The sequence below is a fragment of the Gymnogyps californianus genome, chromosome 18 (assembly GCF_018139145.2).
Source record: "Gymnogyps californianus isolate 813 chromosome 18, ASM1813914v2, whole genome shotgun sequence".
NCBI lineage: Eukaryota > Metazoa > Chordata > Aves > Accipitriformes > Cathartidae > Gymnogyps > Gymnogyps californianus.
In genome coordinates this window covers 8,560,683-8,587,237 of record NC_059488.1, presented here as the reverse complement: position 1 = coordinate 8,587,237, position 26,555 = coordinate 8,560,683, and the positions used below count along the sequence as shown (strand labels likewise).

The 26,555-nt window shown below is 44.4% G+C and overlaps 1 protein-coding gene across 1 annotated transcript in view; it reads left to right on the top strand.

Moving 5' to 3' along the window:
- BRD3 (bromodomain containing 3) overlaps positions 1–26,343 on the top strand; it is a 43,800-nt gene extending 17,457 nt beyond the window's left edge. The window contains exons 2-12 of the mRNA XM_050907806.1: positions 4,641–4,957; positions 7,103–7,240; positions 8,814–8,961; positions 10,498–10,712; positions 12,416–12,787; positions 19,165–19,293; positions 19,711–19,902; positions 20,746–20,981; positions 21,512–21,804; positions 23,676–23,804; positions 24,617–26,343. Coding sequence (XP_050763763.1) covers positions 4,757–4,957; positions 7,103–7,240; positions 8,814–8,961; positions 10,498–10,712; positions 12,416–12,787; positions 19,165–19,293; positions 19,711–19,902; positions 20,746–20,981; positions 21,512–21,804; positions 23,676–23,804; positions 24,617–24,732 — 2,169 coding nt within the window. The 5' untranslated portion in view covers positions 4,641–4,756 and the 3' untranslated portion in view covers positions 24,733–26,343. The remainder of the gene's footprint in view (positions 1–4,640; positions 4,958–7,102; positions 7,241–8,813; positions 8,962–10,497; positions 10,713–12,415; positions 12,788–19,164; positions 19,294–19,710; positions 19,903–20,745; positions 20,982–21,511; positions 21,805–23,675; positions 23,805–24,616) is intronic.
- Positions 26,344–26,555: the final 212 nt, after the last annotated feature.

Below are 26,555 nucleotides of genomic sequence, written 5' to 3'. Positions count from 1 at the left end.
GGGATGGAATTGTGCCAGTTTTTGATCAGTGTCCAAGTAACCATGCAGAAATACTATACCAAGGGAAAAAGAGTTATTGGGCTCACGTGCTAACATAAAGCTTGCTACCTTCTAATTTTGCAATCAAAACAAATACCATCCTGTACTGCATGAACAGCAGCAAGGGAGTGAGCCATCCGTTAAATGTTCAGCACTGCCAAAGGAAGTGGCAGAACCGTTAGCTGAAGCAGCAGGCTTACTGGCACAGTGCACATTTCATGGGGCTTTGTAGCTTCTTTTAAAATAGTCTCCACCACTGCAGACAGGCTGTGGGCTGCATCAGCTGAGTAAAATGTTATCCTACTAGTACAGGGAATTATTAACGTGTTTTCTTCATGCCAACTGTCTCTCCACTGACTGACCCATGCAAGCAACTCAGTGAAAGGAAAAAAAAAAAAAAAAAAAACTCCTTCCAACTTAGCTGGGTTTTTTTGATGACTGGTTTGGCTGAGGGATGTGCCAAACCCCATAGCTTTGCTGGATGCCACACTGAGGTTGCAGCTTAGCACAAAAGGACAGACTTAAACTCCAGAGAAGCAAGATTTATTTGAGAGTTTGGGTTTGGTTTTTGCTTTTAGTTATTGTCTCAGACTGGGATGAGTAAGGAGGAGGAGAAATGCACAGTGTGGGAAGCAGTGTACACTCTTCATGTATGACCGCAAAAGGGTGTACTTTAAATTTGTAATATCAAAACTGTACATGTGCAGCCAGAAAAATCAAGAACAGCTTCTGTTACTTGAACATTACAGATCTGAAGAACAGGATAAGTAGTAATTTTAAAATGTAAATTTAAGAAGTTATTGCTCCAGGCCTAAAAAGTCCAGCCTTAGGCCCTCACTGGAAGATGTGTGTGCCAAGGCTGGTTTTGGCAGTCTTCGTTGCAGGCTTGTATGGTACCTTGTACAGTGATGTCCTGGTTCACAAATGGGCTCCCTAATAGTTTAAATAATTATTTATACTAATGCAATTTCAGTAGATGCTGAAATGCTTAGACTAGAGCTGTGTATTTTGATTCTACTTATGGGACAACTTGTGTAAGCTTGCTTGTTTTTTGTGTGTGAGTCTGCTTAAGTGTCATGTTGGATGATTTGTATGGTAAGTTGGGATGTCAGATGGTCATGCCTCTCACTTTCCTCATTTGATAAATGAGGTCTGACAACTAGTAGATTTCTCAGGCAGGGCCATGGCCTCTCTGAATTCAATGTCATATACTTTTGGACATTTCCAAAGCATTTGCACCCTCAGCTTCCGGATTCTTCATAATCCTGCTTGTTACATTCTTAAAAAGAATATTATTTTGAAACTTTAGAAGTAAAGGAGTGGGTGTAGAAACAAATTCTTAGTTTTAAAAATTAAGGAATAATCTGATATCAAAGCAGCTTCCCCAGCAAATGATGAGGCAGCTGATGGACCAAGGGTTAAAAGGGTGCAGTGAGGTACATGCACATTAAAGCTGTATTTATGCCAGGAACAGATAATTCCAGTGCTGCTGAGATAGTCCAGGTAGCTATTCCTGTCTTGCAGCTGCAGGATCCAGCATTTAAATGACAGTGCTCCTAAGAGGTTTGGGGTTCGTAGCCACTTCTGGTTGTAATAACCAATGAGTTGGAGCATGCAAGTTAGAGGATCAGCTGTCAGAGGACTAGCTGAGTTGGCTGTCATGATTCTGCCCCTCCTACTTTTGGTAATGTTCTTAATTAAAATCCTTTCTCAGTTGTGTCACTGATGACTGTTACATGCTTCTCTTGTGTGGACTGTACAAGCCTTGTTTAAGCTTGATGTTCAAAATGTGCACGTGAAGAGGCAGTGCCTGTCCCAGAGAGTTTGCAGGCTGGCTGGGTAGAGCAGGTGAAGACAGGAAGGAACTGTCACTATCTCCATGGCACAGATGAGGAGCTGTGGTGTGAAGATACTGTGAACACCTTGGCTAAGATCAGAGAGGGAGTCTGGGAGAGGCAGGAGCTAGATCTGTGTTTTTTGAATTACAGTTCTGGGATTTAATAAAGATTAATTTAAAAAAATCCTTATCAAATGGACTTTGAGAGGTAGGAGGACATCACGAAATTCAAATGAAAAGAGAATTTAACCTTAGGTTATTTAAAGGGAAGACTTAAGTTACACTGCATAGTTTCAAACTTGTGACTGAAATGCTCTATAGCAGAAGGAATTGCTATCTGTGGGCGTTTTATTTCCTGTCAATCCTTGCATTGGATTCAGTTTGTTAATCAAGAAGACAGCAAACAAAATGCTTCAATGGTGGTCACCAGGGGCCTGCAGTCAGCATTGCATGCACTCGGATGATGGACGTTGCTCAGAGACCTTGGGGTCTGAAATCCATGCAGAGAGCTGCCCAGACGGAGACTTGAGTGAAACTTCCTAATTATCTTTTTTCTTCTTTTTAATTCGTTGTCTGTTTCCCCCACTTGATCTGAAGATTGCATTTTGCAATATTTCTACTGCTGCTTTGAGTTGATGGAACATCAGGAGAAAATGCTTCTCCAGTTTCTTCCAGATCTGAAATCCCAAGTAACATCCTAGTTTTGAAATTCCTTGCCCAGAGGATGCCAGCATCTGTCTTGGCTGCTTGGTGATCACCCTGCCTGCCAACAGCAGCACGACCAGCATGATCAGATGAGAGGGCTGGGGAGCAGAGACTAGTCCTTTTTGAACTACTAGGCTGGGCTCTTGAGTTGTCAAAGAATAGGGACCAGAGGCCTGATTCTGGATCTGTACTTGTGGCATATACATGGCACAAGAAAGTCCTACTGTCATCTCTGCTTTTTCTACATCCTTGGAATACAATGGGTCTCGTGAATGGATGGTGGCAGAGTCATAACTGGTCTTGTCTGTTCCCTGCACACATAAGCATGTGTACTCACACACGGATTTGTTTTAGGTTTTTAACAATTTCACTTTCCATAGAAGCACTATAAAAAATTAACTATACAATTAACTCTAAAAAAACCCCACCCCACCCCCCAAAACTCCACCCCAGATCTGGTTTCTGGAGCCAGGGACACCTGTGAGCCAAGCCAAACTCATCTGTGGCAAGGTGCACCCAGCGGCTGCGGCACCCGGAGCACTCGGGTGTCCCTGATGGCTGTGGCACCCAGAGCACCAGCTGCTTTACGGTGTGGTTCCCTGTGCCACAACATCACTGGCGTGCCAGAGTGTTCTCCTAGTTATGGAGCTGCTGGGGCAGCAGCTGGCCTCCGGAATGCAAATACCTCCGCTATCTGGGCAAGCCTGAGAAGACTGAGATTTAAACATCCCTCTCTGCTGCAGATCTGTTTATGTTGGTAAACATCTATTTTTGTAAAATTCCCCCAAATTAGGTATGTGTTTACTTTTTGCCATCATCTAATCAGCAACTCAAAGGGTAAGTTGATGTTCTATATTTAGTCCAGATATTCAGTAAAGATGATTAGGGCTGTATCAAAGAAGAGGTTTTTGTTTTTTTCCTAGGATGTCTTACTGCTCTCTCCTTCTTCCTCTATTACTGCAGCTTCTGTCTCTGCTCATGTTTCTCTGTGCAACCAAGAAGCATATGTCAGTGAGAGTATTTGTGTGGCTTTCTGAACATATTTGAAATAATTTGCTTCTAGAAAGTGATTGTGGTCTGTTTGCAATGAGAAGAGTAGCTGCAGTCCTGATGTGAACTGAAATATCAAATGTTTATGGAATATGACATAGCAAAGCTGTTTACCATATGGTATACAAGACACAGTGATACTAGGCCATTTTTTTTCCCCTGCAGTTTGCTGGGGGAAAAAAATCAAATACAATAGCGCAATTTGTATATTTTTCTGTATTTCATAAGTGCCTTTAAGAGGGAGCATGATGGTGCTCTCTTAGCCAGGTCATGGGATATAAATATAATGCTAATTATTATTTATATTGAGCCTGTATCTTGAGACTTCTGTATGAAACTGAGGGCCCAGTCAGGTATGTGTAGTAAGGGACGTAAGACATGAGATTCAAAGTGCAGATCACTTCAAGTTACGATGTTTCTGGTGACACCTTTCATTCACAACTGTTCACAGCACCTCCCTCTGCCCCTTGTTTCATTTCTCTGGATCGTGGTCCTCTGACAGCTGTCGTCCGCTCTTGATGATGGGATTTTAGACTAACCATTGCACCAGCGTAGAGCCTTGTAAGCTGACTCAGTGCCAGCCAGCACGGGTCTAGAGACAATGCGGTTAAGTTTACACGGAGCTGCAAGCTATGGATTTCCTAGCTTGGATCAGCACATTCATGGGAGTCTCTGCATTACATCCTAACTGTATTCCCTAACCGTATGCTTATGCTGCCCCATGTTTTCGTTGCATGAAGATGCTCTCTGAGCCAGATAAAGCGAGAACTAGCCCTGTGAAGCTTACTGGCTCTCTGCAGGCTTTGAATTTGGGAATTGCTGTTCCACTGTCTCGTGGGTCTTGAACTGTGCCCATCATCGAGAGAAAGTGTGTTACGGGGAACGAAGTAGAGATGGTGGGGTAAAGAGCCTGAGTTCAAACACTATCAACAGCAGAAGCGTCTTAACGTGCCTACTTCAAGTAAGTATCTGTATTTACACATTGTCCTCTTCCTCTCATTTGATCTAGGTTGTATGGTTGGACCCTGGAAATGGGATGTCAGTCCCATTCAGGGAGCATAAAGGAAGAAAGAAAATCTCCCAGTTGCTGCTGCTGTGACAGCGAGTGAGAGCAAGAGCAGGAAAATGTCGACAGTCACATCAGCAATCCAGGCTCCTCAGGGCCCTGTGAATCCGCCGCCTCCGGAGGTCACTAATCCTAATAAGCCTGGCCGGAAGACCAATCAATTGCAATATATGCAAAATGTTGTGGTAAAGACCTTGTGGAAGCATCAGTTTGCTTGGCCTTTCTACCAACCTGTTGATGCAATTAAATTGAATTTGCCGGTATGTATCTATCATCTTCTGCTTGGTATTCTGTTCTTAGAAAGCTTTGTGTCGGTGAGATCAGTTTTCCGATCACTGGATCAGAATGGTTAGGTTGCTTTTGGGGATTTCCTTGAATGCTCTTAGACTTGCTGAATTAGAAGATGACGTCTTTCAGAGCTGGAGAGGTGCAGGTCTCTGAAGGAGAGAACTGCTTCTCACTTAGTGAGGGAAGAGAAGAGCACACAGGCAAGCTGTCTTAGGGCAACTGAAGCATAGTACTTCATTTGTAGCTTACCTCTGTTTATTTTTATGTGTCTTCACCCCTTGTCCCACCTCTGTCCAATTTGACAGAGTCTTGAAGCCCACGCTCTTCTGAGCAGTTGGCATTGGACTCAACATAACTTGTGTTTTCGATAGGCTTTCCTGGATTTGCCACTGACTTCAGTGTTGAGGAAGACAGGAGAAGCTAATTACCAAGGATACTTTGGAGCTAGATATTTTCAAATGCTGTACTGGAAGTAGGAAGAACGGTCGCGTTTACCTGTCTGCCTCCTGTGCCTGATGATATATACCCTGTCTCTGCCAGACCAGATAGTACAAGATATAGCCTGGTTATTCATAAATGACCAAAATTTACTAAGCTGCTTTCTTCCAGGGCACAGAGCCACACACTCTTTGCCTCTTCAAAGGGGTCTTGTAAGTGTAAAAACTCAGCAGTGGAGGCATACCCCTACCCACCTGCTTCACTTAAACACGGACACCGCCACCCCCTGTCCACCCTGCTGTCTGCTCAGCCGGGCAGCCCATTGCAAATTAACTGTGGCTGCTTTGAGCAAGAGGGTTGCACATAGGGTTCGAGGGAGCATGGTTCTGGGATGTAAGGTCAGGAGAGCTCCAGTTACCACAGATTATAACGCAATTTTATGGACTGGATCAGGAGTCTTTTGAACTCTGTAATGTTGATGGGTGCTACTTAAAGTGCTAGCCAAAAGAATAAAACACTTAACACCCGTATAATGTTTCTCTAAGCCTGTGCTCCTTTGTGTCGTCTTTTTGTGGATTTAGTTTCTCAGTGAGGCATTTTGAGGAGGTTTTAGGGCGGGTTACCAGAAAATTTAAAGGAGTTGTCAGCTGGAAGAATAGTTGTTTTTCACGTGGCCTAAATCTGCACAAGCCCAGTAGCCAGCAGGATTGCCTTTTCTGCCCCAGCATACCTTGCCTGGAAATATTGGTGCCTGAGATTGCGCTTGAGGGTTGGGCTCAGAGAGTGGCCAGTGGCCGTACGTGGCTTCGTGTGCACGTGCAGCGAGAGGGCTTGCTGCTCTTCTCCAGAATGAGAAAATTACAGTGTATAACCTTGCATGCCTAGAGCGTTTCCAGGCTAATCACAGCCTCTACAGATGCTTGAGACCAGCCCAGAGAGAAACTGGGTTAACATGTAAAAGCTTTTTAAGGGCTGAAATGCCCTTAAAAGAGAGACTGAAACTTTTAGCACAGTCTTAGCCAGTGCTGGCACTGATAAACTTCTGTAAGTGCCAGAGGCAGTCTTTTAAAGAGGGAGGCGGAAATGCTGTTTCCCAAGTTGCAGCCCGTTCACCATGAAACTGAACACCCTGCCAAAGCTAGCGCTGACCCTGCTGCCCCGACTTTCAGTCCCACGTGAGCATGAAGCACATCGCTGCAGTGTTAGTCTAGCTGTCAAGTGTGGCACCCTTCCACTCTGTGGCACAATCCAAAATGACACCTACAGCCTTGTAAGGGCTATCAAGGCTGCGAACAGCTTCCAGGGAGAGCTGCTCAGAAAGCATGTTTTCCTCCGTGTGTTAGTCTTAGTGCCTTCCCAGTCCAGCTGTCCTTACAAAAAGCAGGTAATGTCCAAGTAGCCATTTGTGTGTGTGTTTGAGCATGTACCGGGGGAGCTGGGGAAGACTGGTGGTTGTGGAAGGAGTTCTTGAGCTTTGTAGTCAAGTTCATGATAATGAATAGACTAAAAGGTTACAAATTAGGAAATAAATGAAAGTAAAGGTGATATTTACAATTTCTACAAAAATTTGGGGATGTGTTTTTTGGGAGGGGGAATGAGGAGAAAGCTGGGACTAAAGTGAGATGTGAACAACACTCCGCATATCAGGAGATGTAACGTCTTTCCTGTTTCTCCAACAGGATTATCACAAAATAATAAAAAACCCCATGGACATGGGGACGATCAAGAAGCGCCTGGAACATAACTATTACTGGAGTGCCAGTGAATGTATGCAGGATTTCAACACCATGTTTACAAATTGTTACATTTATAACAAGGTAAAGAGCCCAGACAAGCGTTTAGCTGGGGCACTGCCTAGAAAAGACCCACCTACAACTGTTCAGTGCAGGTTTTGAATAAGGCCAGCTCCGCTGTGCTCTGGGCCCTCCTTGCAAGGATTTGAAATGCCGCTAATTGCAACCACATTACTTGAAATGCACAAAGCTGTCTTTGTGCTGTGTCTTTCTTCCCCCAGACTAGTTAAAATGGCAAATGTGCCTTTTAATTATAGGTAGATTTCTGTTCTGGGGTTATGTAGCAAGTTTTTACTCCTTTTATTTTCAGTTAGGAATTCTTTAAGATGAGCTATGGTTTGTGCAGTGCTTTGCAGGTGTTCTGTGGGGTATTAGTGCTATGTGTTACACTGGCTGTCTAGCAGTAAATAGTATCTCTTAGCAGCAGAGAGCAGTTCAGGAAGTATAACTCTGTTCTCTGCTGATGTCTTGTCCATACTTGCATACCTTTAGATTGCTTATTATTATTTTGGATTTGGCTTGTTTGCTGTTTTGTTAGGTTGTTAAAAGCCTCTATTCTTTGTATTATGTTTTCTACAGTGGTTTGTCATCGTTGACCCATACTGGAGAACAAGCTGAAATAAACAAATTAATTAGTTTGAGCCACAGAGTATGTGTTTACACTCTTCTCTTGGACCTGCTGGCAAGCAGGGGAGGACAGCTCATCTCTTCCACACTGTTGCACAGGATGCTAGTTATCAGGCTCCTACTGGAAGTCCTGATAACTCTCTGGATGCAGCGTACTTAGAGGCTGTAATTATTGCATGCTAGACCACAACAGAAGAGCAGGAGGGTAGCATGCTGTCCTGGTTTCGGCTGGGATAGAGTTAATTTTCTTCCTAGTAGCTGGTACAGTGCTGTGTTTTGGATTTAGTGTGAGAATACTGTTGATAACACGCTGATGTTTTAGTTGTTGCTAAGTAGCGCTTATCTTAAGCCAAGGATTTTTCAGTTTCCCATGCTCTGGCAGCAAGCAGGTGTGCAAGAAGCTGGGAGGGAGCACAGCCAGGACAGCTGACCCGAACTAGCCAAAGGGGTATTGCATACCATAGAACGTCATGCCCAGTATATAAACAGGGGGGAGTTGGCCGGGAGGGGCGAATCGCTGCTCAGGCATCGGTCAGCGGGTGGTGAGCAACTGCATTGTGCATCACTTGTCTTTTCTTGGGTGTTACTTCCTTTTTTTGGTTATATTCCTTTTCATTACAATTATTATTATAATATTATTATTATTCTTAATAGTGTATTTTATTTTACTTTAGTTATTAAGCTGTTCTTATCTCAACCCACGAGTTTTACTTTTTTTCTTTTCCCTCCTCCTCCCCACCCCACTAGGAGGGGGGAGGGGGAAGCGGCTGCGTGGTGCTTAGTTGCTGGCTGGTGTTAAACCACAACACGTGCAAGGAGGGAGAAGAGCTGTTCTGTTTATTTTTGGAGCTTGGACACCATCATTGATTTGAAGGGCAGTGTCATTGGGGATTTCAAAGCCTGATTTTTGAACCTCTCTGCTTCTAATATGTGGATGATACAGCATGGGCTTGTATTCTTCTTTCTGCAGCCCACAGATGACATCGTCCTCATGGCCCAAGCCCTGGAGAAGATATTTCTGCAGAAGGTTGCCCAGATGCCTCAGGAGGAGGTCGAATTATTACCCCCAGTTCCTAAAGGCAAAGGTCGTAAGCCGTCAGCGGGCACGCAGAGTGCAGGTATTAACCTGATCCAGTGACACTGAATGTTACGAGCCTGTTGCTGAGGCCTGACCCACCTTCCAAGCTGCCGGGCTTTGCAAATGGTGAAGAGGCTAGGAAGGGAGCATGTAGTCTAATGGTTGAAGAAGTAGAGAGGAAAGTGCGAGATGCCTAGATGATGTTCACCCAGTGTTTCAGGGCTTGTCTGTCTTAAGGCCACTCTGCATTTGTCATACAAACATCTTACCATGTGTGACTTACCCATCCACGCAGCGCTTCAGTGAGGGAGGGTTATGCAAAGAAGAAACCAAGGCAAGAAGAGGCAAGGTAGTTAGACATGCCAGTCTGCTGCAAGTGACAGACCATGGCATAGAATGCCTTTATAAACCTGGGTTTATACAGCTCACCCAAGGTCTTGGCAGAAGTCTGACACAGCAGAGACTTGGACTCAAATCTTCCCAGTCCCCTAAACACCATACAACATTTTTCTTTTGCACACACGGTTGCAAAATCCTAGAATAAAGTTTGATCAACAGAAAGGATTTATTAAGCCATTGCAAAAGGCTGTGTAGACCATTGCATATCAGTAGAAACTAAGTTTAGTTCAGCTTACCTAGAGTTGATTTTAAATGGATTTAGGACTAAAACGTCTGTAAGCACAGTAAAACAGTTCATAAAGGAGCTTGTGTGGGCTGAATTAAACTGTTGCAAATTTTTTTCTGTAAACAAGGTCTAATTGTTGCTCTGGGAAAGTCGACTCTTTCTCTTTGTTTTCCCACATCTCAGGTGCCAAATGGAGCTACAACTTCATCCAAGCTCAGAGAAATTTGTGATGCTGTGTGTTTTCAGCATCCTTTGATAAAAGCTGCTATAAAAACATAGAGGAGTATTGCTACTTTGGTTATTGGTTACTAGATTTGTCCCCCTTAACTTTACACTAGTAGGCAGTTCTTTAACAGTGCAGGTCTAGCGTAAGAGACGTTTGCCTGGCTATCAGGAGACTTAGGCTCTACTCACAACTCTGTTTCTTTCGTTGTATAACTTGTGGCAAATCTGAAGTGCTTTGAACTCGTGGGTGTTCAACTGGCAATAGGGGAGTGGTTGTTACCATTTGTCACGCATAGTAAAAACACTCCCAGATTGAGGTCTGTGCAGGACAGCAGCTGTCCAAAAGAGCCATCTCCCTTCCCTCTCCTTCAACTCCTGCTCTTGCTGAGCGTAGGGTAGCTCTGAGAGCACGAGAGGGGTGAAGACTGTCCCAGAGCAACACACACCCCCATGCGCAAAGCTTGAAGTATTTTGCTTGCATGTGGCTGGCCTAAAGCTCATGATGCGAGCTCAGTGATTCCTCATTTTTTGTTGACCCCTGGGTAACAGCACCAAGCAAATCACACTGTGTCCTTTGTGCTCTTCCTGTGGCCCTGGACTGGGAGCCTTTTGCCAAGCCCACGATCGCACAGTCCAGCGGCACCAGTGTCACTTTGTTCCCAATGTCTTGTCGGCACTTGTAACCATCAGTACATTGCAGTGCGTTTTCACTTTGTCGTTTGAAAGCAGCGCAGCAAGCAGTGGCCGTGTCTTCCGTCTCCCCGCCGGCCCCGTTCCAGAACGTCCCTCCAGCCGTGTCTCAGACGCCCGTCATTGCTGCCACCCCTGTGCCAACCATCACTGCTAATGTCCCGCCTGTCACTGCCCCTCCCGCCGCTGCTCCCCCTCCGCCTGCTGCTCCGATAATGCCCGTGGTGCCTCCTACGCCACCGGTAGTCAAGGTAAATAGAGAACTCGACCCTTTCCTCTTCAGAAGGCAATATGGCTAAGCAGTGCTTTATTTTCATCCCCTCACTGCTGGTTACATGCATTCCTTCTCTTCACATTTGACTCCTTGCCTCTCTGGCCATCGTTGTCCCTTTGGGGTGTGCTCAGACAAGTGCTTGCTGTCGAGTTTGAGAGGGTTGAGAAAAGTTTTGCCAGTTTTACCGCACCCCAGCTGAGGTGATGTCAACTGTAATTGCTCCAACTCAGTTACAAGCTCTCATCTGACCATAGCCTTAGCCCGTGCTGATGCTCCATGAACCAGAAGGCTGTTGGCGGTTTCCCCCGTTTTGCACCATATAGCCCAAAGCATCTCTTCCCTCTGTAACTGAGCCCCTGATTTTACTGAGACTATTCGTTTAAAGTTTGCAGACTCCAGCACTAGGAATGTTCCTCTCTGTCATAAACCAGTTCAAGACAAGCCTGTCACTCCAGTTGGGGGAGACTGATGTTGCCTGCAGGTTTTGGGTGCTTTAGTTCTGTCTTCCTTACTGAGTAGTCTTCTGGGAGTTGTCATTGGTGTTTTGCTATTTACTATGTTAATTTATGGGTAAATGAAAATGTTGCTCTGAATAATTGGAATTTTCCTAGCAAGCTCTGTATTGCTTTAAAAATGATGAAAGCATAGCTCAGAGAGCGCTGTTTTTTTCCTAAACTGGGGAATTAACTGCAACAGTATTGGTGTTCTCTAATGTGAGGTTGCATAGACCAGCAAAGCCACAGACTTGTTTTGCTTATTTAATCCTATAGTTTGGGAATTACTAGAGAAATGCAAGTCAGATCTTCTTGCAGCTAAGCTGTCCTCCTCAGAAGCCTGTCTCGTACTTCAGTTTCTGTCCGAATAACTTGCTTCTGAGAATCAATGTAATTTTAAAACTCAAGGGTGAACCCAGAAGTGAGTTTGCCAAATACACGCTGCAAAATTAATTCTGCTTGGGATTTACTTAAGATTTCCCTTAGATTTCCCTAAGGAACTTTTTTCCCCTTTCTCTCTCTCTCCCTCTCTCCAGAGAAATAAATCCTTCATAGGAGCACGAGAGAGAGCTGACTGGACAGTCACAGCTTGAATTTATGTGAGAGAGGTATTATTTGCTGAAGGCAAAATAATTAAATTCTTGCTCTTGTCCATAATAAGCAATCTGCCTTAGCACACTCACTGAATACAAGGGAGTGAGGGCTCATGGGTCTTTGGTGATTAATATGCTTTGGTTCAGAACTTATAGCCTGATCCTGCCACTGGGGACTCAGACATGTGGTTAAGTTACTGACACTTACTAAGTCACGATGCATCAGCTGAGCTGCAGTAATCGACTGGGCGCACTCCTTTCCCTTGGCAAACATGAGGTAAGAGTCCTTAGTTTAAATCTCAGTGAAATACATAGAACTAACACATTTTGCATCATGTTTGGGGTTGGGTTGGAGATGTGCAAGTGGTTGGTTACTGTGGCTCAGATGACATGTAGTAATACATCGTGTTGTAGTCACTGAATTGTGTGTTGAAGCCTCTAGTCACAAGTCCCATTTATCCCAGTGATGTAATTGTATTTTCTGTCAGAGGACAGGCAGATCTCAAAAATAAGGATGAACTGTGCTAGGTTTCTGCTAGTGTAGCATGAGAGCTGGGCACGTACTCACGAAGTCTGTCCATCTGCTGTTTCAGAAAAAGGGAGTGAAGCGGAAAGCAGACACAACAACCCCCACCACCTCCGCGATCACTGCCAGCCGAAGCGAGTCACCCACGCCCCTCTCGGACCCCAAGCAGGCCAAGATCATCGCTCGACGGGAGAGCGGCGGCCGGCCCATCAAACCACCAAAGAAAGACCTTGAAGACGGAGAGGTCCCCCAGCATGCAGGGAAGAAGGGCAAACTCTCTGAGCACCTCAAGTACTGTGACAGCATTCTCAAGGAGATGCTCTCGAAGAAGCATGCAGCCTATGCATGGCCCTTTTACAAGCCTGTTGATGCAGAGGCCTTGGAATTACATGACTATCATGATATTATCAAACACCCCATGGATCTCAGTACTGTTAAAGTACGTCCACATTTACCACCTCTTTTGCAGGGTGTCGCAGCCCTCTGGTTGCAGAGGACTGGCTCCTTCTGGGGGAGGGGGAAGGGACAAGGGTGGAAAACTGAACCTGTTTGGATATCATCTGGATGTTTTTATATTTTGTTTCCTTCCCCTCTCCTTTTTTTCCCCCATAACCTGGGACATCTTTTTTTTCTGTCCTGCAAAGCAGACTGTACAATGGCATCCTTTCCTCTGTGTCCAGCTATTTAAACTTGTGTCCTTGGGATCGTGTTGCACTCTGAGAAGAAGAGATGCTGTATTTCATAGGATTCGATTGATAGTATCCCATTTCGAGAAACTGCTGCCTGCCTACTTGTTGGCGTGATGTATGGTCCAGATAGGCTTACCCTGAGCAATTCCAACCGGAACGTGATGATCACCTGGTACTCGGGGAGGGGAGGAAATAACATGATGCTTGTGTGGTTCATGCTTGGCTCTTCAAGAGCTTAGCTTAGTATGGTCCAATATTCAAGGTGTCTTTTCCAGTAGACTGGGAGGTTTTCTGAATCCCTCCTAAATATCCATAGAGTAAAGCCATGTTTTTCTAGTTCCCCTCTTCTGCTTGTGAGCCAGCCATTGGAAATGGTGTTGGTGGAGGTGAGACTTTCTTCCATGTGCAGGAAGTTAAGGTATTTCTGCTGGCTTTCACTAGCATGCCAGAAGTGTTTTGCTGCCAGCTGAGCCAATGCCTAGGATTGTCTAAATGCCCAGGTGACAAAAGGGCGGCTGCGTTCGTGATTCCTTTCATGTTCCTTCGCAAATGCTACGTAGTACCTGGAAGCAGTGTGTCATACTCTGATGTGCCATGCCATTCAGCCGTGATGCTGCAGGGTTTCTTACTACAGCTGCAATATTTTTATGAGTATTTTAGTTGCATTATTTAGTGGTGAGAGAATAGTTGTCATAGCCTGTGCGTTGAGGATTAGACCAGGAGTTACCAGTGTCTGAGTTTTAATTGCTGTTCTGATGCTATGGTCCTGGGCAGGTTTCCCCACAGCTCTGCCATAGTTTTCCCAGTCATAAAATGCAGATAATAATACTTAACCTACCTCACGGGGCTGTTGTGAGGACAGATATCTGGAAGGCACTATCTAAGTAGTAATTATTATTATTGATTGGGTTTGTATAGAAAAGACTGTCTCTGAGCTGGCAAAAGCATTGTAAGCAAGCTCTGGTGGAGCTAGACTTGGAGACCATTCTCCTCCTGAGCTTGCAGTGCTCTTGCTTTCTTTACAAAAGCCAGTGCAATGTGCAGTATTTTTGACCTGCAATTAAGCCGAGCTGTGTTAAAGGCCTGCAGCAATTTCCTGGCAGGAGAAGAGGGCAAGACGAAAGGTGAGTTGATCTGCAGGCAAGAAGAGGGAGCCTGAAACACAGTGAAAAAGCGGGAGAAAGGGCTAGGTTGAACACGGTAGTCTGCGAAGCTGGAGCACTGGTGCCTGTCTCTCATGTTCTACTGATAGAGGAAGGTCCCAGTGTTTTCTTGGGTAAGTTTCCATTTTCTCTTGCTCTTGAGTGTGGATGAGGAAGGAAGAAGCTCCCCTCAGTTTTGGTACTGCAGTGTGTTCGCCATCCTGCTGATTTTGGATGCCCAGTACTGAAGGCCTACTTAATCCTTGTATGTTGTTTTAATCATATGACTTGCTGTCAAGGTCTGCTCACATCACTTTGTGTTAGAGTTGCTCTTCTCCACCAGCCTGGAGGTCCATCCACATGGCTTGGATCATAGGCTAATGGATAATTTAGGTTGGTCAGGAGGCCTGCCTCCTGCTCAAAGCAGGGTCACTTATGCACTCTGATCTGCTCCCTTCCAGGGGTCAGCACCTTCTCAGCTGAGTGGGGGTTGCAAATGGGGTTTTCGGCGTTCTGTAAGTCAGATCAGAGGTGCGGTACTTAGGTGGCATCAGGAACCTTCATATATGATGTTCTGTTTACTGTGCGTATGGTTACATTTGCCCATGCTTATCGTAGGCTACACGTCAAAATCTGATCTAAGAGTCTATAAACTGGCCAGTAGCTTCAAAGAAATTTCAGAGTATGTCTGGTTCGCAGAAATAACTGAGATAGGAAGACGCATCTCTTGCTCAGTGCAACTGTTCTTTTTGTTATCACCTTAGAGTGATGAAGTGCTATTGATAGCCTTTTCTCTACCAGTCTTGTGAACACAAGTTTTTAGATGATCACGTCCTAGATGAACTCATTCAGTTACTGTACTGACTTTAGTGGGAATGCTGGTAAACTTCATCCTTTCAGCCCTATTCTCAGCTCAGCCACATTCCCTTGATTTCCTAGGGATGCTGTGGATCTCCAGAGATACCTGCAGCCTGGTAGATGAAGGCCTGGGTGAATGCAATAAGATTAGAGATGAAGAGAGTGAAATCCTGACTCTCTCAAAGCTGGTATTTCCATGTGTGGTTAGGTGGCTTCTTATTGCAAGAGATTCTGTGCTGTATCCTGCAAAATCTAGGAGCAAAGCTGTGATTTCTTAGGTTGGTGACTTCTGCACACTTAAATCTCTTTGTAGTCCTAACTTCATTCTTTTAAAAAGTGTACACCTCTGCCCTTTTTCTGCCAGTGCAGGTGATACTCTCCCTCTGTACCTTACTAGTGTAGAGCAGAAAACTGGAGACAAGTTAATGGCAGACCCAGTGGAGTCTTTTGTATGTAAAGACTCTGGATTTGTCTTTCCATGTGGTAGTATTTTTCTTAATAAACTTGTTTGAAGTGGTGTCTGGTATTGTTTTTTTATGGAGTGTTTTATTATCATTGCTCTTGGCCTGTAGATCATAGTGTGACTTCTCTGAGATGCAGTCTATAATACGTTAACTGCATGGAACAGAAGCCTGCCATTTGCAGGCAATGTAATTCTCCAGTGTCAGGAGCTTTCTCTGTGGCTCTGAAAGGTTTTAGATTTACTTCTGCACAAGTGACAATGGCTGTGGTAAAGCAGCGCAACTAATGGCCTTCAAACTAATCTTGAAGGAATTATGTGAGAAAGTAAAACATAAGCATTGCTGCAGCTATAATAGATTCCCCAGTATCTGGTTGCTTGTCACTTTGCTTCTCTGGTTATATGAGGTTTGATTTTCTTTAGAGAATATCCTTCATGTCCAGGAGCATTTTTTTTCAGGTTGTGCACCCAGCAGAGGTGTGCTTCGGAGGGATTTGGAGATTGTTTTCTCTGCGTGCGTGGTGGAGGAAGCAGGTTGGCTGTTGTGACTATGCCAGTGGCAGGTGAGAGGTGGAGGGGCTGTAGCTGAGCTTGTTGCAGCCAGGAGCAGAGGGTTGTGCTGGAGTGCCGTGCTGGAGCTAGGACTGAGAGTGGGAAGAGCTGAAGGGACAGGATCAGTGAGTTCATCTCCACCTCAATTCTTTGATAGTCATCACAGAGGGGGAAAGAGCAGAACTGCTTGGAGTAGAGAGAGGGAAGGATGAAGGCATGAGGAGAGAGGGAGGCGGAGGCATGGGTTACACTTTAAAAACTAAGAGGCAGCAGGTCTAACTCCCTGTAGTAGGTGAAACGCTTGCTACGAAGCTGTAGCAGCACTGTGCTTCTGCCGCCCTGTCCACAGGCGGACAGGGCCCACTTGCAGTACGTTCATGTCCCTCTCTCTGATGCTGGGGAGCTTTGGCATGGGGAGGCAGGGTGCTGTCCCCGAGATGGAGCTGGGGGGAACCTGGAGCACCTCTTCTCTCGCTCCGTCCTCTGGCTGCCGGGTCACAGCAGCAGCGATGTGCATGGCTCTGCCTTTGGTTTACTCAGTGGTGAACAAGCAACAGTCCTTGCTATGCAAATGGATTTATACAAGGTGTTTACTTTTGGAATAAAGCACTACCTCCAGGGGTCTAACTCTACTCACCAGTTAATTTTCTTGCAGTGAATTGCTGCGGTTTCAGAGCAGCTTCAGTTCAGGGTCTTGAAAGTGAGGAGACGTTCTTTGGGGGAATTTTTAAAGATTTCTTTAGTTGCATCTATCTTAGAGTACAAACGCAGCTTCACAAAGCAGCTGCTCTTGTTGAGGCAGTTTCTGCAAGGTGCAATTAGGCTCCCAGAAATCAGACTGAGTCCTCATTAGCTGGTAAAGATGGCATTTTCTCTGCTAAAGGCGCTGGATCTGTGTGGCCCTGTCCCTCGTCCCAAGGCATGTGCTTTGAGGACAGACTGATGTCCGGTTTAGTCTTGGAAAAGAGACAATGGAAAGGGGACATGTTAGATCTTCAAACATGTAAAAGATTGCTGCAAGAAGGGAGGGAACGAAGTTTTCTCTACATCCTCTGTGGGTAGGACGAGGCTTACCTTAGAGCAAGAGACACATTAGCCATTAGGAAACAAATTTCTGAACATTAAAGAATATTAAACAATTGAATTGATTGCTGAGGGGAAAAATGAGATTGCTGTGGTAGATATTGCGTGGGGCAGAGAATGGACTAGCTGGCCTAGCACCTCTGCCAGTCCTGCTTGTTTATGACTCCTGATTTGCAATTGTAAATGTAATAACTTTTACATTACAAGCAGCTGGATATCTCAAAGTGAATTTGTAACCAAAGATATTCCAGCCCACCAATTTAAGGTCCTTTTTTTTTTTTCCCCTTTTGTTAAGTTAATTATTCTTTACAAGAAAACAAAACAAAAATCCACAGATTAAAACTGTTGGGCTAGAAAACTGTTGGGTTTGGATGAAAGCGAAGCCTCAGACACTGGAATGTATTTCATAGGCAGTAATCAGCCATTGAGTGTGCCAAACAAATATAAGCGCATCAAAAAGGCCTTTCATGCAGTAAGACGTATTTTAAAATAAATGGGCCCTTTCGTTTGAACATATGTTTTGCTTTGGAATTGGCCTGAGACACTTCAAACAAGGCCAGCTCTCCTTCAGACAGGAGAAGCACAAACCTATTTCCCTTTCTGTCTTTGTGCTGTGGCTCAGAGGCTGTCTCCTAGTTTATTCACCAAGAGAATGAGGCCTCCTGACAAAAGTTTGACAGATGTCTGGCTGCAGCACAGCAGGGAGTAAGGCCGCAGGAATGTCACCACCCTGCGAGCAGGTCCCTCCGAAGCTGCATCCCTGGAGGTGAAATTCTGCCCTATTCAGAACAAAAACAGTTCTAGGAGTCATTGCAGTGTTTCAAGGTAGTTACAAGGTCTACCATGGTGAAATATCTGTAGCTTCTGTTGAACAAATGGGAATTTTGCTTGTGTTAAGGCTTCCAGCGTGGGTTACAGACCCTGAGCAGCCCTGCTTTCTGCTCGAATGGGGGATGTGTCTTCCCCAATCACGTTTGCAGCGTGTCTGCCAGTCAGCCCCTTCACTGGGGGATACAGGTGCACAAGACGTACAAAAGGGAGGCCTGCAAGCACTTGGCAAATAGAGAATTTCTTTAAACCCAGGTCTTTTAAATGCAAATGAAATCTAGTGTTAGCTTCTTTTTCCTTTTGGTAGGAGTAATTGGAGCTAAGGTTTTATACGTAGTAGTAATATATGCATAAAATCAATTAAGTTCTAGGAATGCTATAACCTGTTCTCTAAACCCAAGTCATTCAGTCCCAAACAGCAAGAGAAATGGATGAAAGTAAGAGCTGAAAAATAAGAGAAAGGAACAAGGTGCAAATATTTAGCTCCTGATATTTATCTTCACTACACTAGGAAATAACATTAGGAATAGGTTCATAAAGGGTGAATTCTGTATCCATTCTCTATCAGTTGGACTTTTAAATCAAGAGTAGGTGTTGTAGTTTAACTGTAAATACCCATCTTGCTGTAGGAATTGCCAAGCAAAATTCATACCCTGTGTTAGCAGGAAGTCAGAGTTGGATGATCGTGATCTTTTCTGCCCTTTCAGATTTACAGGGCAAAAATATTCAAGCAGCATGTAGAAATACACACTGAAGGTACTCCTGTAATTGTAGCTTGGTTGGTTGTTGACTCCTGCCCTTCCCGTCCATGATCCTTGTTTACATTAGTTTCTGATCCAGCAAACTCTTTTTCTAAATGACTCTCTTCTCTAATAGAATGTGGACCCTGACAAATTTATATGGTACTACTTAGAAAAAGAAAACAACCCAAATTTCGAATCTTAAAGTGTTTAAACTGTTATGGAGCAATATCAGCTGCTTTGGTTGTCTGGTGTTTGTTTGCTTGCTTGTTTTAAAAAGCAGAAACTCTGAATGTTATTTAAGAACCAATAAGCCCGATCAAACTACTGTTTTCTTAGACAAATGTGATTTGTGAGGCTGTTCTGAGCTGTCTCCAAGATGCACGTGTCCTCCATGCAGTTGCTACAAATGCCTTCTGCTTATGGCTTTTTCTCTCCTTTCCCTTTGGCTTGTTTGTTTGCAGAAAAAAATGGACAGTCGGGAATACCAGGATGCACAAGGTTTTGCAGCAGATATTCGGTTAATGTTCTCTAATTGTTACAAGTACAATCCTCCAGACCACGAAGTGGTAGCGATGGCCAGGAAGCTCCAGGTAAAGGTGTTGGCAAATGCATCTTCCAGAGCACATTTAGTTCAGCTACGAGGTGTCCGTTCATAGATCCAAGTGTGGATCTTCTTTTGGCACCAACAAGTGAGAGTCGGTGATTCCTCCAGCCCTTGGAAAGAGCCATGTTCTCTGCTGCAGAACTGTTAGGCTCTTCACATGGCATGGCCCAATGCCACATTCCGCTCCTAAAATGTTATATTCATTGCTGCGTAAAGTAATGGGAGAATTTTCTTGGGCTTACAGAATATGCCCATCTGTACATTGTTATTTACTTGTACAGCACCTTATGTAGTGCAGTAAGACCCTGACCCATGGTGGGATGTCTGGTGTGTCTAAAAGGCCAGAGTGAGGTCTTTGTGGCTGAGGCTCCTTTTGTCACCAGTTTTTCCCCCCTTTTTGTAGGATGTCTTTGAGATGAGGTTCGCAAAGATGCCGGATGAGCCTGCAGAGGCCCCACCTCCGCCTCCGCCAACAGCACCAGTGGTGAGCAAAAGCACAGAGAGCAGTCACAGCAGTGAGGAGAGCTCTTCCGACTCGGATAGCTCGGACTCGGAAGAAGAGCGAGCAACTCGGCTGGCGGAGCTCCAGGAGCAGGTATTGCAACGGCCAAGCTATGTATCTGTGCAGTAGAAAGGGCGGAGCAGGAGGAAGGGTTTAATTTTGTTCTTAAAAATCCCATCGAGGCTGGGATGCAGCAAAGCAATCTCTCCTTCTGCCAGCTAAATGGGAAAAACGCTCAGCTGTGAAATAAGTGCATGTTTGATGTAATGTTAATTTTCTTCAAGATAGCCATTCTCGGTGCTGATGCTCTGTGCTTCCTTCTGGGATCCCAGAGTATGAATGAAGGTGCACACAATACTAGGGATCTGGGAAGGACAGACACACCCATTTTGTATGAGAGCTCAGGCATATCGAAATCGGTCACAAGCTTCCTGTGGGATGTTGTCCCCCTGTACCCTGTCTGTAGAATTGAGCTGTTTTGACTGTTGTGGTTGCAAACGCTTAAGCCATGGCCTTTCTTATTATGCAGATATACAATGCCAGATGCTGCAGTGCTTACATGCGCTACCGTAATACAACAAAGCGTTAATAAAATGGCTTATCCGGTGTCTCAAAGCAAGCTAGTAGGAGAGCCAAGACGTGAACCTAGGATTCCAGAGGCTGAGTTGTCAGCACTCTAGACAGAGCTATTAAGCTTGATTTTTATTTGCCTCTATAAAACAAGAATGACGTTTTCATTTGAGTCAGCTTCTGCGTACTTGCACTGTGTTTTTTCAAGAATTTCAAATCACACAAAGTCTCCTGAGTTCAATCACTAGACTGCTTGATCACTGACTTTGGGATATACTTACACGTTGGGATGTAGAGGAAGGGTATGTGGAGGCATCCGTTATCTTGCCTTAAAGTCTGATTAATTTTTTCACTGTTCTCCCCCAGCTAAAGGCCGTCCATGAGCAGCTAGCTGCATTGTCACAAGCGCCAGTGAACAAACCAAAGAAAAAAAAAGAGAAGAAGGAAAAAGAGAAGAAAAAGAAAGATAAAGAGAAGGAAAAAGAAAAGCACAAAGTAAAAGCTGAGGAGGAGAAGAAACCCAAGGTGGCTCAACCACCAAAACAAACCCAACAGAAGAAAGCCCCAGCTAAGAAAGCAAACAGCACAACCACAGCTAACAGGTGAGAGCCTGCCTTCTGCAAGTTGCCTTAAGGGGAATGCCAAGAGCTTCCAGCCCAGTTCTCGTGTCCCTCCTGTCCACATTGAATTCCTGGTGAAGCTCAGTTGTCACAGCAGTCAATTTGCTGGTGAATAGTGTCCCCATTCCCAGACAACTCCAGGGAGTCTTTAAGTTAGAGCTGGCAGTGGAACCATCGTATTTCCACTGTCCAACTCTTAGAATTCCTGTCTGATCACTCTCAGATAAGGTTTTGCTTTTTGCCTTTTGCGCAGCCAGCAAGAACGTGCCATTTTATTGCTGCCCCCCTGCTGCTACATGGGCTTGTTATGCCTCACAGGGCTAAAATATAATAGGAGTAGAACACTGATCTCAGATTTCTGAACTTTTTCAGAAGTTGTGGTGCTGTTCAAGCCATCTGGCTAGAGGTTCAAAGCCAAGAGCATTGGGATGTTTGTTACAAGGGGGGTAGAAAAAAAGAGTTCATTGCTTCTATATACCCATGAATGTTTCCATGCTTGCCAACCCCCTCAGGCAGCCCAAGAAAGGAGGCAAACAGGCATCTGCAACCTACGATTCAGACGAGGAGGAGGAAGGTCTGCCCATGACCTATGATGAGAAGCGACAGCTCAGCTTGGACATCAACCGCCTGCCTGGGGAGAAGCTGGGCAGGGTGGTGCATATCATCCAGTCGCGGGAACCTTCCCTCAGAGACTCCAACCCTGACGAGATAGAAATAGATTTTGAAACATTGAAGCCCACAACTTTACGAGAACTGGAGAGATACGTGAAATCTTGTTTACAGAAAAAACAAAGGAAACCATTTTGTAAGTTACCTCGTGGGGCACGTGTTCCCCCACCAGTTCTTGGGCTCAGCTTTGGAGTCAGGGCATGTGTGTTGGGATTCTCTTATCTAGCTGTTGGGTATGCGATCACAGGGATTTTTAGAGATTCTCTTCTCACATGAAAATATACAGAAACTTTCTGGTTTTTCTGTTCTTTCTTCCCATGATGTCATGCCATGGAGACCTGGAGGACTATTGTGTTCCTCTGCAAGACTTGTGTGATACCTTTAGTACTTATCTAGAATCTAGAAGGCACTATAAAGGTTTCAGTCTCATTGTGTTAGGTGTTATGTGCACACATCTGGAAGGATCAGTTTCTTACCCTGAATAGTTTAGCATCTAATTAGGAAGGAAACAAAAAGCATGGTTGGGATCCAAAACACCAAGGGAATAAATAACTTGCACAAAGTTACCTGGGCAGCCTGTGGATTCTGGGTGTGTCTGAGTTGTATATTCACCCCAAAACTGCTCTTCCGAGATGGCCTGATCACCATATTGCCCTCAGTCTCTATCAGATCAGAGGATTAATGTTAATGCGCTGCCAAGTGTACGGTTCGGTATGGGACAGACTTTTCTCTGTGCCTCATCCACAGAGTGTGAATTGTTGTGGCCCCTTGAGAGTTTAGTTCCAGCTGAATAACAATAGGATCACTTACCTGAGGTGGTCCTGGCTCTGTCCATCTGCTTGTCGGTTAAGAGGGAGTTGTCCTGTTAAGAGTATAACACAATAGCTACTCACAACTCTTGCAGAGCACCTCCATTTCTTCACCACAGGATTTTCAGGTAGGCCTAAGCAAAGCTCAGACTTTGACCCTTCTTTTTGCTTTTTAATACACTACTTTGATTTCTGTCCCCACCCCACCCCAAGTCCTTCTCTGTTGCAATAGCTCAGGAAAAGATTTTCCAGAGTGATTAGGAACAAGAAGCGTCCTTTTGTTTTGGAACCAAAGGGTAGAGTAACGCAGATAACTTCAGATGTCCGCTCCTCTGAGACTGGTACACCCTGGGCTGGCAGGCTGGCGTGCCTGACCCCAGCCAGACTCTTGTGCTCTCTGCTGTCTATTGCAATGCTTAGTGTTCAGGGCTGCGCCCTCTTAGGACTGTGCTTTCCAGATTTCTTTTTTTAAATCACTGCTTTAAAACAGCACACAGAAATGTAGGTATTTCCTTGCTGGATCCGGCAAAATACCTGGCCCCTGTCTTGTGCTTCTGATCCTGGCCAACACCTGTGTTCAATTACTCCTTCTTTGGAGGGATATTTCTTCTGCTCAGAAGTATGAGTATTGCTGGTACTTCTCACCATTTCCATCCTAACTGATGCAGCTGCATTCCTGTTGTCTGCCAGCCTTTGCCTCAGTTGGTTTTTAAATTGTCCTTTTTGTTGTGCTGTATATTTAAAGCAACATAAAACACAGTAGATTCTTGCGTGAGGTATCTTAAGTTTTAATGGCAGATGCTTACTTCTGACAACCTTTAATGGGACACTTTATTTTACAGGGCAGAAAACCCATGTAACAATTCTGTAATTACAAATGTGTAACTATTGACCATATAACTGGCTGGTAAGTAACCTGTAACTACAAGGTTATTACATGGATATTCTATCTTCTAAAATACTTTCCAGAAGGACTCTCTTAAAAAGTGCATGTTACAGGATGATGGTGATTGGATAATCTAGACAACTTCATATGTTGTCCTCTATCTGGGATGTGTAATTGCTGTGTGGTCACTTGATCTTAGAAGTGTCACTGCAGAGTGGTTGCACAGATTTACATGCCCTGTAAAATAGTGATGTCCACTCTTCTTCGCCTGCAACCATGCAGTTTCAGAAATTGTGCGTTCCTCCTCCACAGCTGCAAGTGGAAAAAAGCAAGCAGCAAAGTCAAAAGAAGAGTTAGCTCAGGAAAAGAAGAAAGAACTAGAAAAACGATTACAGGACGTCAGTGGGCAGCTAAACAACAACAAGAAACCTGCAAAAAAAGGTAATGGCTTTGGTTTTACTGTGCTAACAATGCCCGAAAAGTTGTGTATGTAGATAGACTTCCTCACTGAGTTGAAAATACTGCATTCTTGTAGCCTTGGGTTTATCTGTGTGACAGTTACCCCAGTTGGTCAGTAGTGTCGGGGCACAGCAAGTTACTGTTGGGCACTGAACTACTGTGTGGGGGCTGCTTTGGTCCCTGTCCAGGTGGATGCTCTCCTGGGTGGTAGATGTGAGGTGTCTTGGAAGCAATTCATCCTTCAGAGGGAGGAGGATCTTCTCCTCTGTGTTAGCCTGTGCAGGACTGTGCACACAGACCTGCACTGCAGAGCATCTAACAGACGATTTTTCTCCATTGTGCGATTAAAAAAAAGCCCAAGCCCCCACATAGTGCAATAGTGTGAAAGATGGTACAAAAGGTTCTTCCAGTGCAAACTAAGCTTCTTCCAGCTTCGCACAAGTCAGGTGGGGTTTTCTTGCATTCGGAGGTGGCACTGAAGCATGCGAGGCTGTGGACACAGCTCCTCAGGTGCTCTGCGCCGTCTCACCTTGAGCACCGTAGGACTGCAGAGGACATTGCCCTCCTGTAGGGCTCCTGTGCGGATCCCAAACTTTCGTGGTCACCTGCAGCCTGAGAAACCTTGCCATCCACTGACAGGACAGGCCTTGTTGCAGCAGGCAAAGGCTGTGGGTAAATAAGCTGCCCAGGCAAAGTGAAGTTGTGAACGAAGCCCTGGAGGATGAAGGCTATGGGCAAACCTTCTCTATTTCAGTTCCTTGAAAGTAACCACATCACTGCCTTCTTCCTCGCAGAGAAATCCGGCTCAGCTCCCTCCGGAGGCCCTTCCCGGCTCAGCAGCAGCAGCTCCTCCGAGTCTGGGAGCAGCAGCTCCAGCGGCTCCAGCTCAGACAGCAGCGATTCGGAATGAGTTACGGACACTTACACACAAAACACAAAATGGACATCACCCTCACCGATGCTCTGCAGTGTTCCTTTCTCTCCTTAATATACTGCTCTTGTTCCACGGTGGTCAGGTTTTTTTTTCTCTCTCTTTCTCTGACTTTTTTATTTTATTTTTTAATTCAGTGTTATAAAAGGTATCTTCCATTTTTTTGGGGGGCGCTCTTTTAATAGGTCAGAGATCTTTGCGTGTGTGTGTGTGACTAGACTTTATGACAAATAGTTCCCTTTGCATAAAGTCTCTAAAATACATTTTAACTGAAGATTGGTTGAAAATGGAAGAACTTTGAACTCTTAGCAGGAGATAAATAGAAAGTTCTGCAAGGTTTGTAGTACATTTCCCTCCTGCCCCTTCCCTCTCCCCAGAATGTTCTCTTTTAATAAGCCTGCCTGGCTCACACAAGGTAAAAAAAAAAATCTTTTTTTAAAGAAATCTCTGTAAAATGGTACTGTATCTGAAAGATGTTAGCTTTTGAACTAGTTGGTGTATTTGTTATTAGCACTAGTATTCTTAATCTCGAAGTCTACAGTGTGATGAAAATGTCAGATGCTATCATCTTTTTACATAAAAACAAAACAAAAAAATTCTCATGTACTGTGGATTGCTAACATGCTTTTTTTTTTTTAATCTTGGTAGAGGCATAGGCACCTGTTCAGGAAGGTATTTAAGCATGAATTTAACTTTAAGCACATGAGCAATATAAGTGGTTGCATTTTTTTGTTTTTCCACTCAAAATTTTCATTTTTCTTGGGGATACATTGGGAAGAAGGGAGCAAGGGACACTCAAGTTTCTTGGGAATGTTATTTTTAACATCAAATAGATAATTTCCAGGAAATGGACACTCTCTATGAAAGTTTTCATCTAATTGAAAACAGGTTTTGGCTGAAAGTTCTCAGCCGGACCTCAGAGTGATTCCTGCCGAGTGACCAAGGCAAGTCATGTGCTCGTTGTTAGACACATGCTTAAGTATTTTCTCCATGACAAGCACCTCAGTCTGGGCTTAAAATAAAGGAGCACTTGAGCTCCAGCTGAGGCTGAGCTGGCAGGGGAATTGGAGAGGGATGTTGTGTGTGTTTGGGTTTGGTGGTTTTTTTTTTTTTCCCCTCTCCTTATCGTTTCAGTAGTGAGCTCCTAGAAAGGGAATGCTGCTTCTGTGTCATGCAGGGTGCAGGTTTCCAGACACTGAAATGCTTACCTCAATAAAAAGAAAAAAGAGGGGAGGGAGAAAAAAAGAAAAGAGACAATTTTTTTAAGGCTTGCCATTTTTTGAGTCCAGCCTAATGTTTTGACCTGCACTGCTGCAATACACTCTGTTTTCACTGTCCCTAATTTCATGTATATACAAGTACTTTATTTATTAAACATCATTGGTCATTTAAAACCTAATTAAAAAAAAAAAAACACAAAAGCAAAGCTGCATTATGCAGACCAGCAGAAATGCAGATTTTTAATGTGGTTTGAACCAGATTTAAAAAAAAAAACAAACAGCCAACAACAAAGCAAATAAATCTGAGACTTTATTTAAATACATTGGACTTTATACCTACAGGTGCTACAGTCCAGTCTATTGTGTGTCTGGTGCTCTGTCATGTTTGGTGTGTTCATTTTTTTGATTTGTTTTCTCTCTTCTTTCTCTTTTCACCCCAGCCCCCTTTTTTCCTGTTTTGTACAGATTTTGGAGACATACAGGTAGATACAATTTCTTGATGCAGCACGTTATTATTTTCTCAGTAATATTTCCAGAGCTCTTTTTCCCCCCTTTTTTTTTTTTTTGTAGAACAGTGGGGTC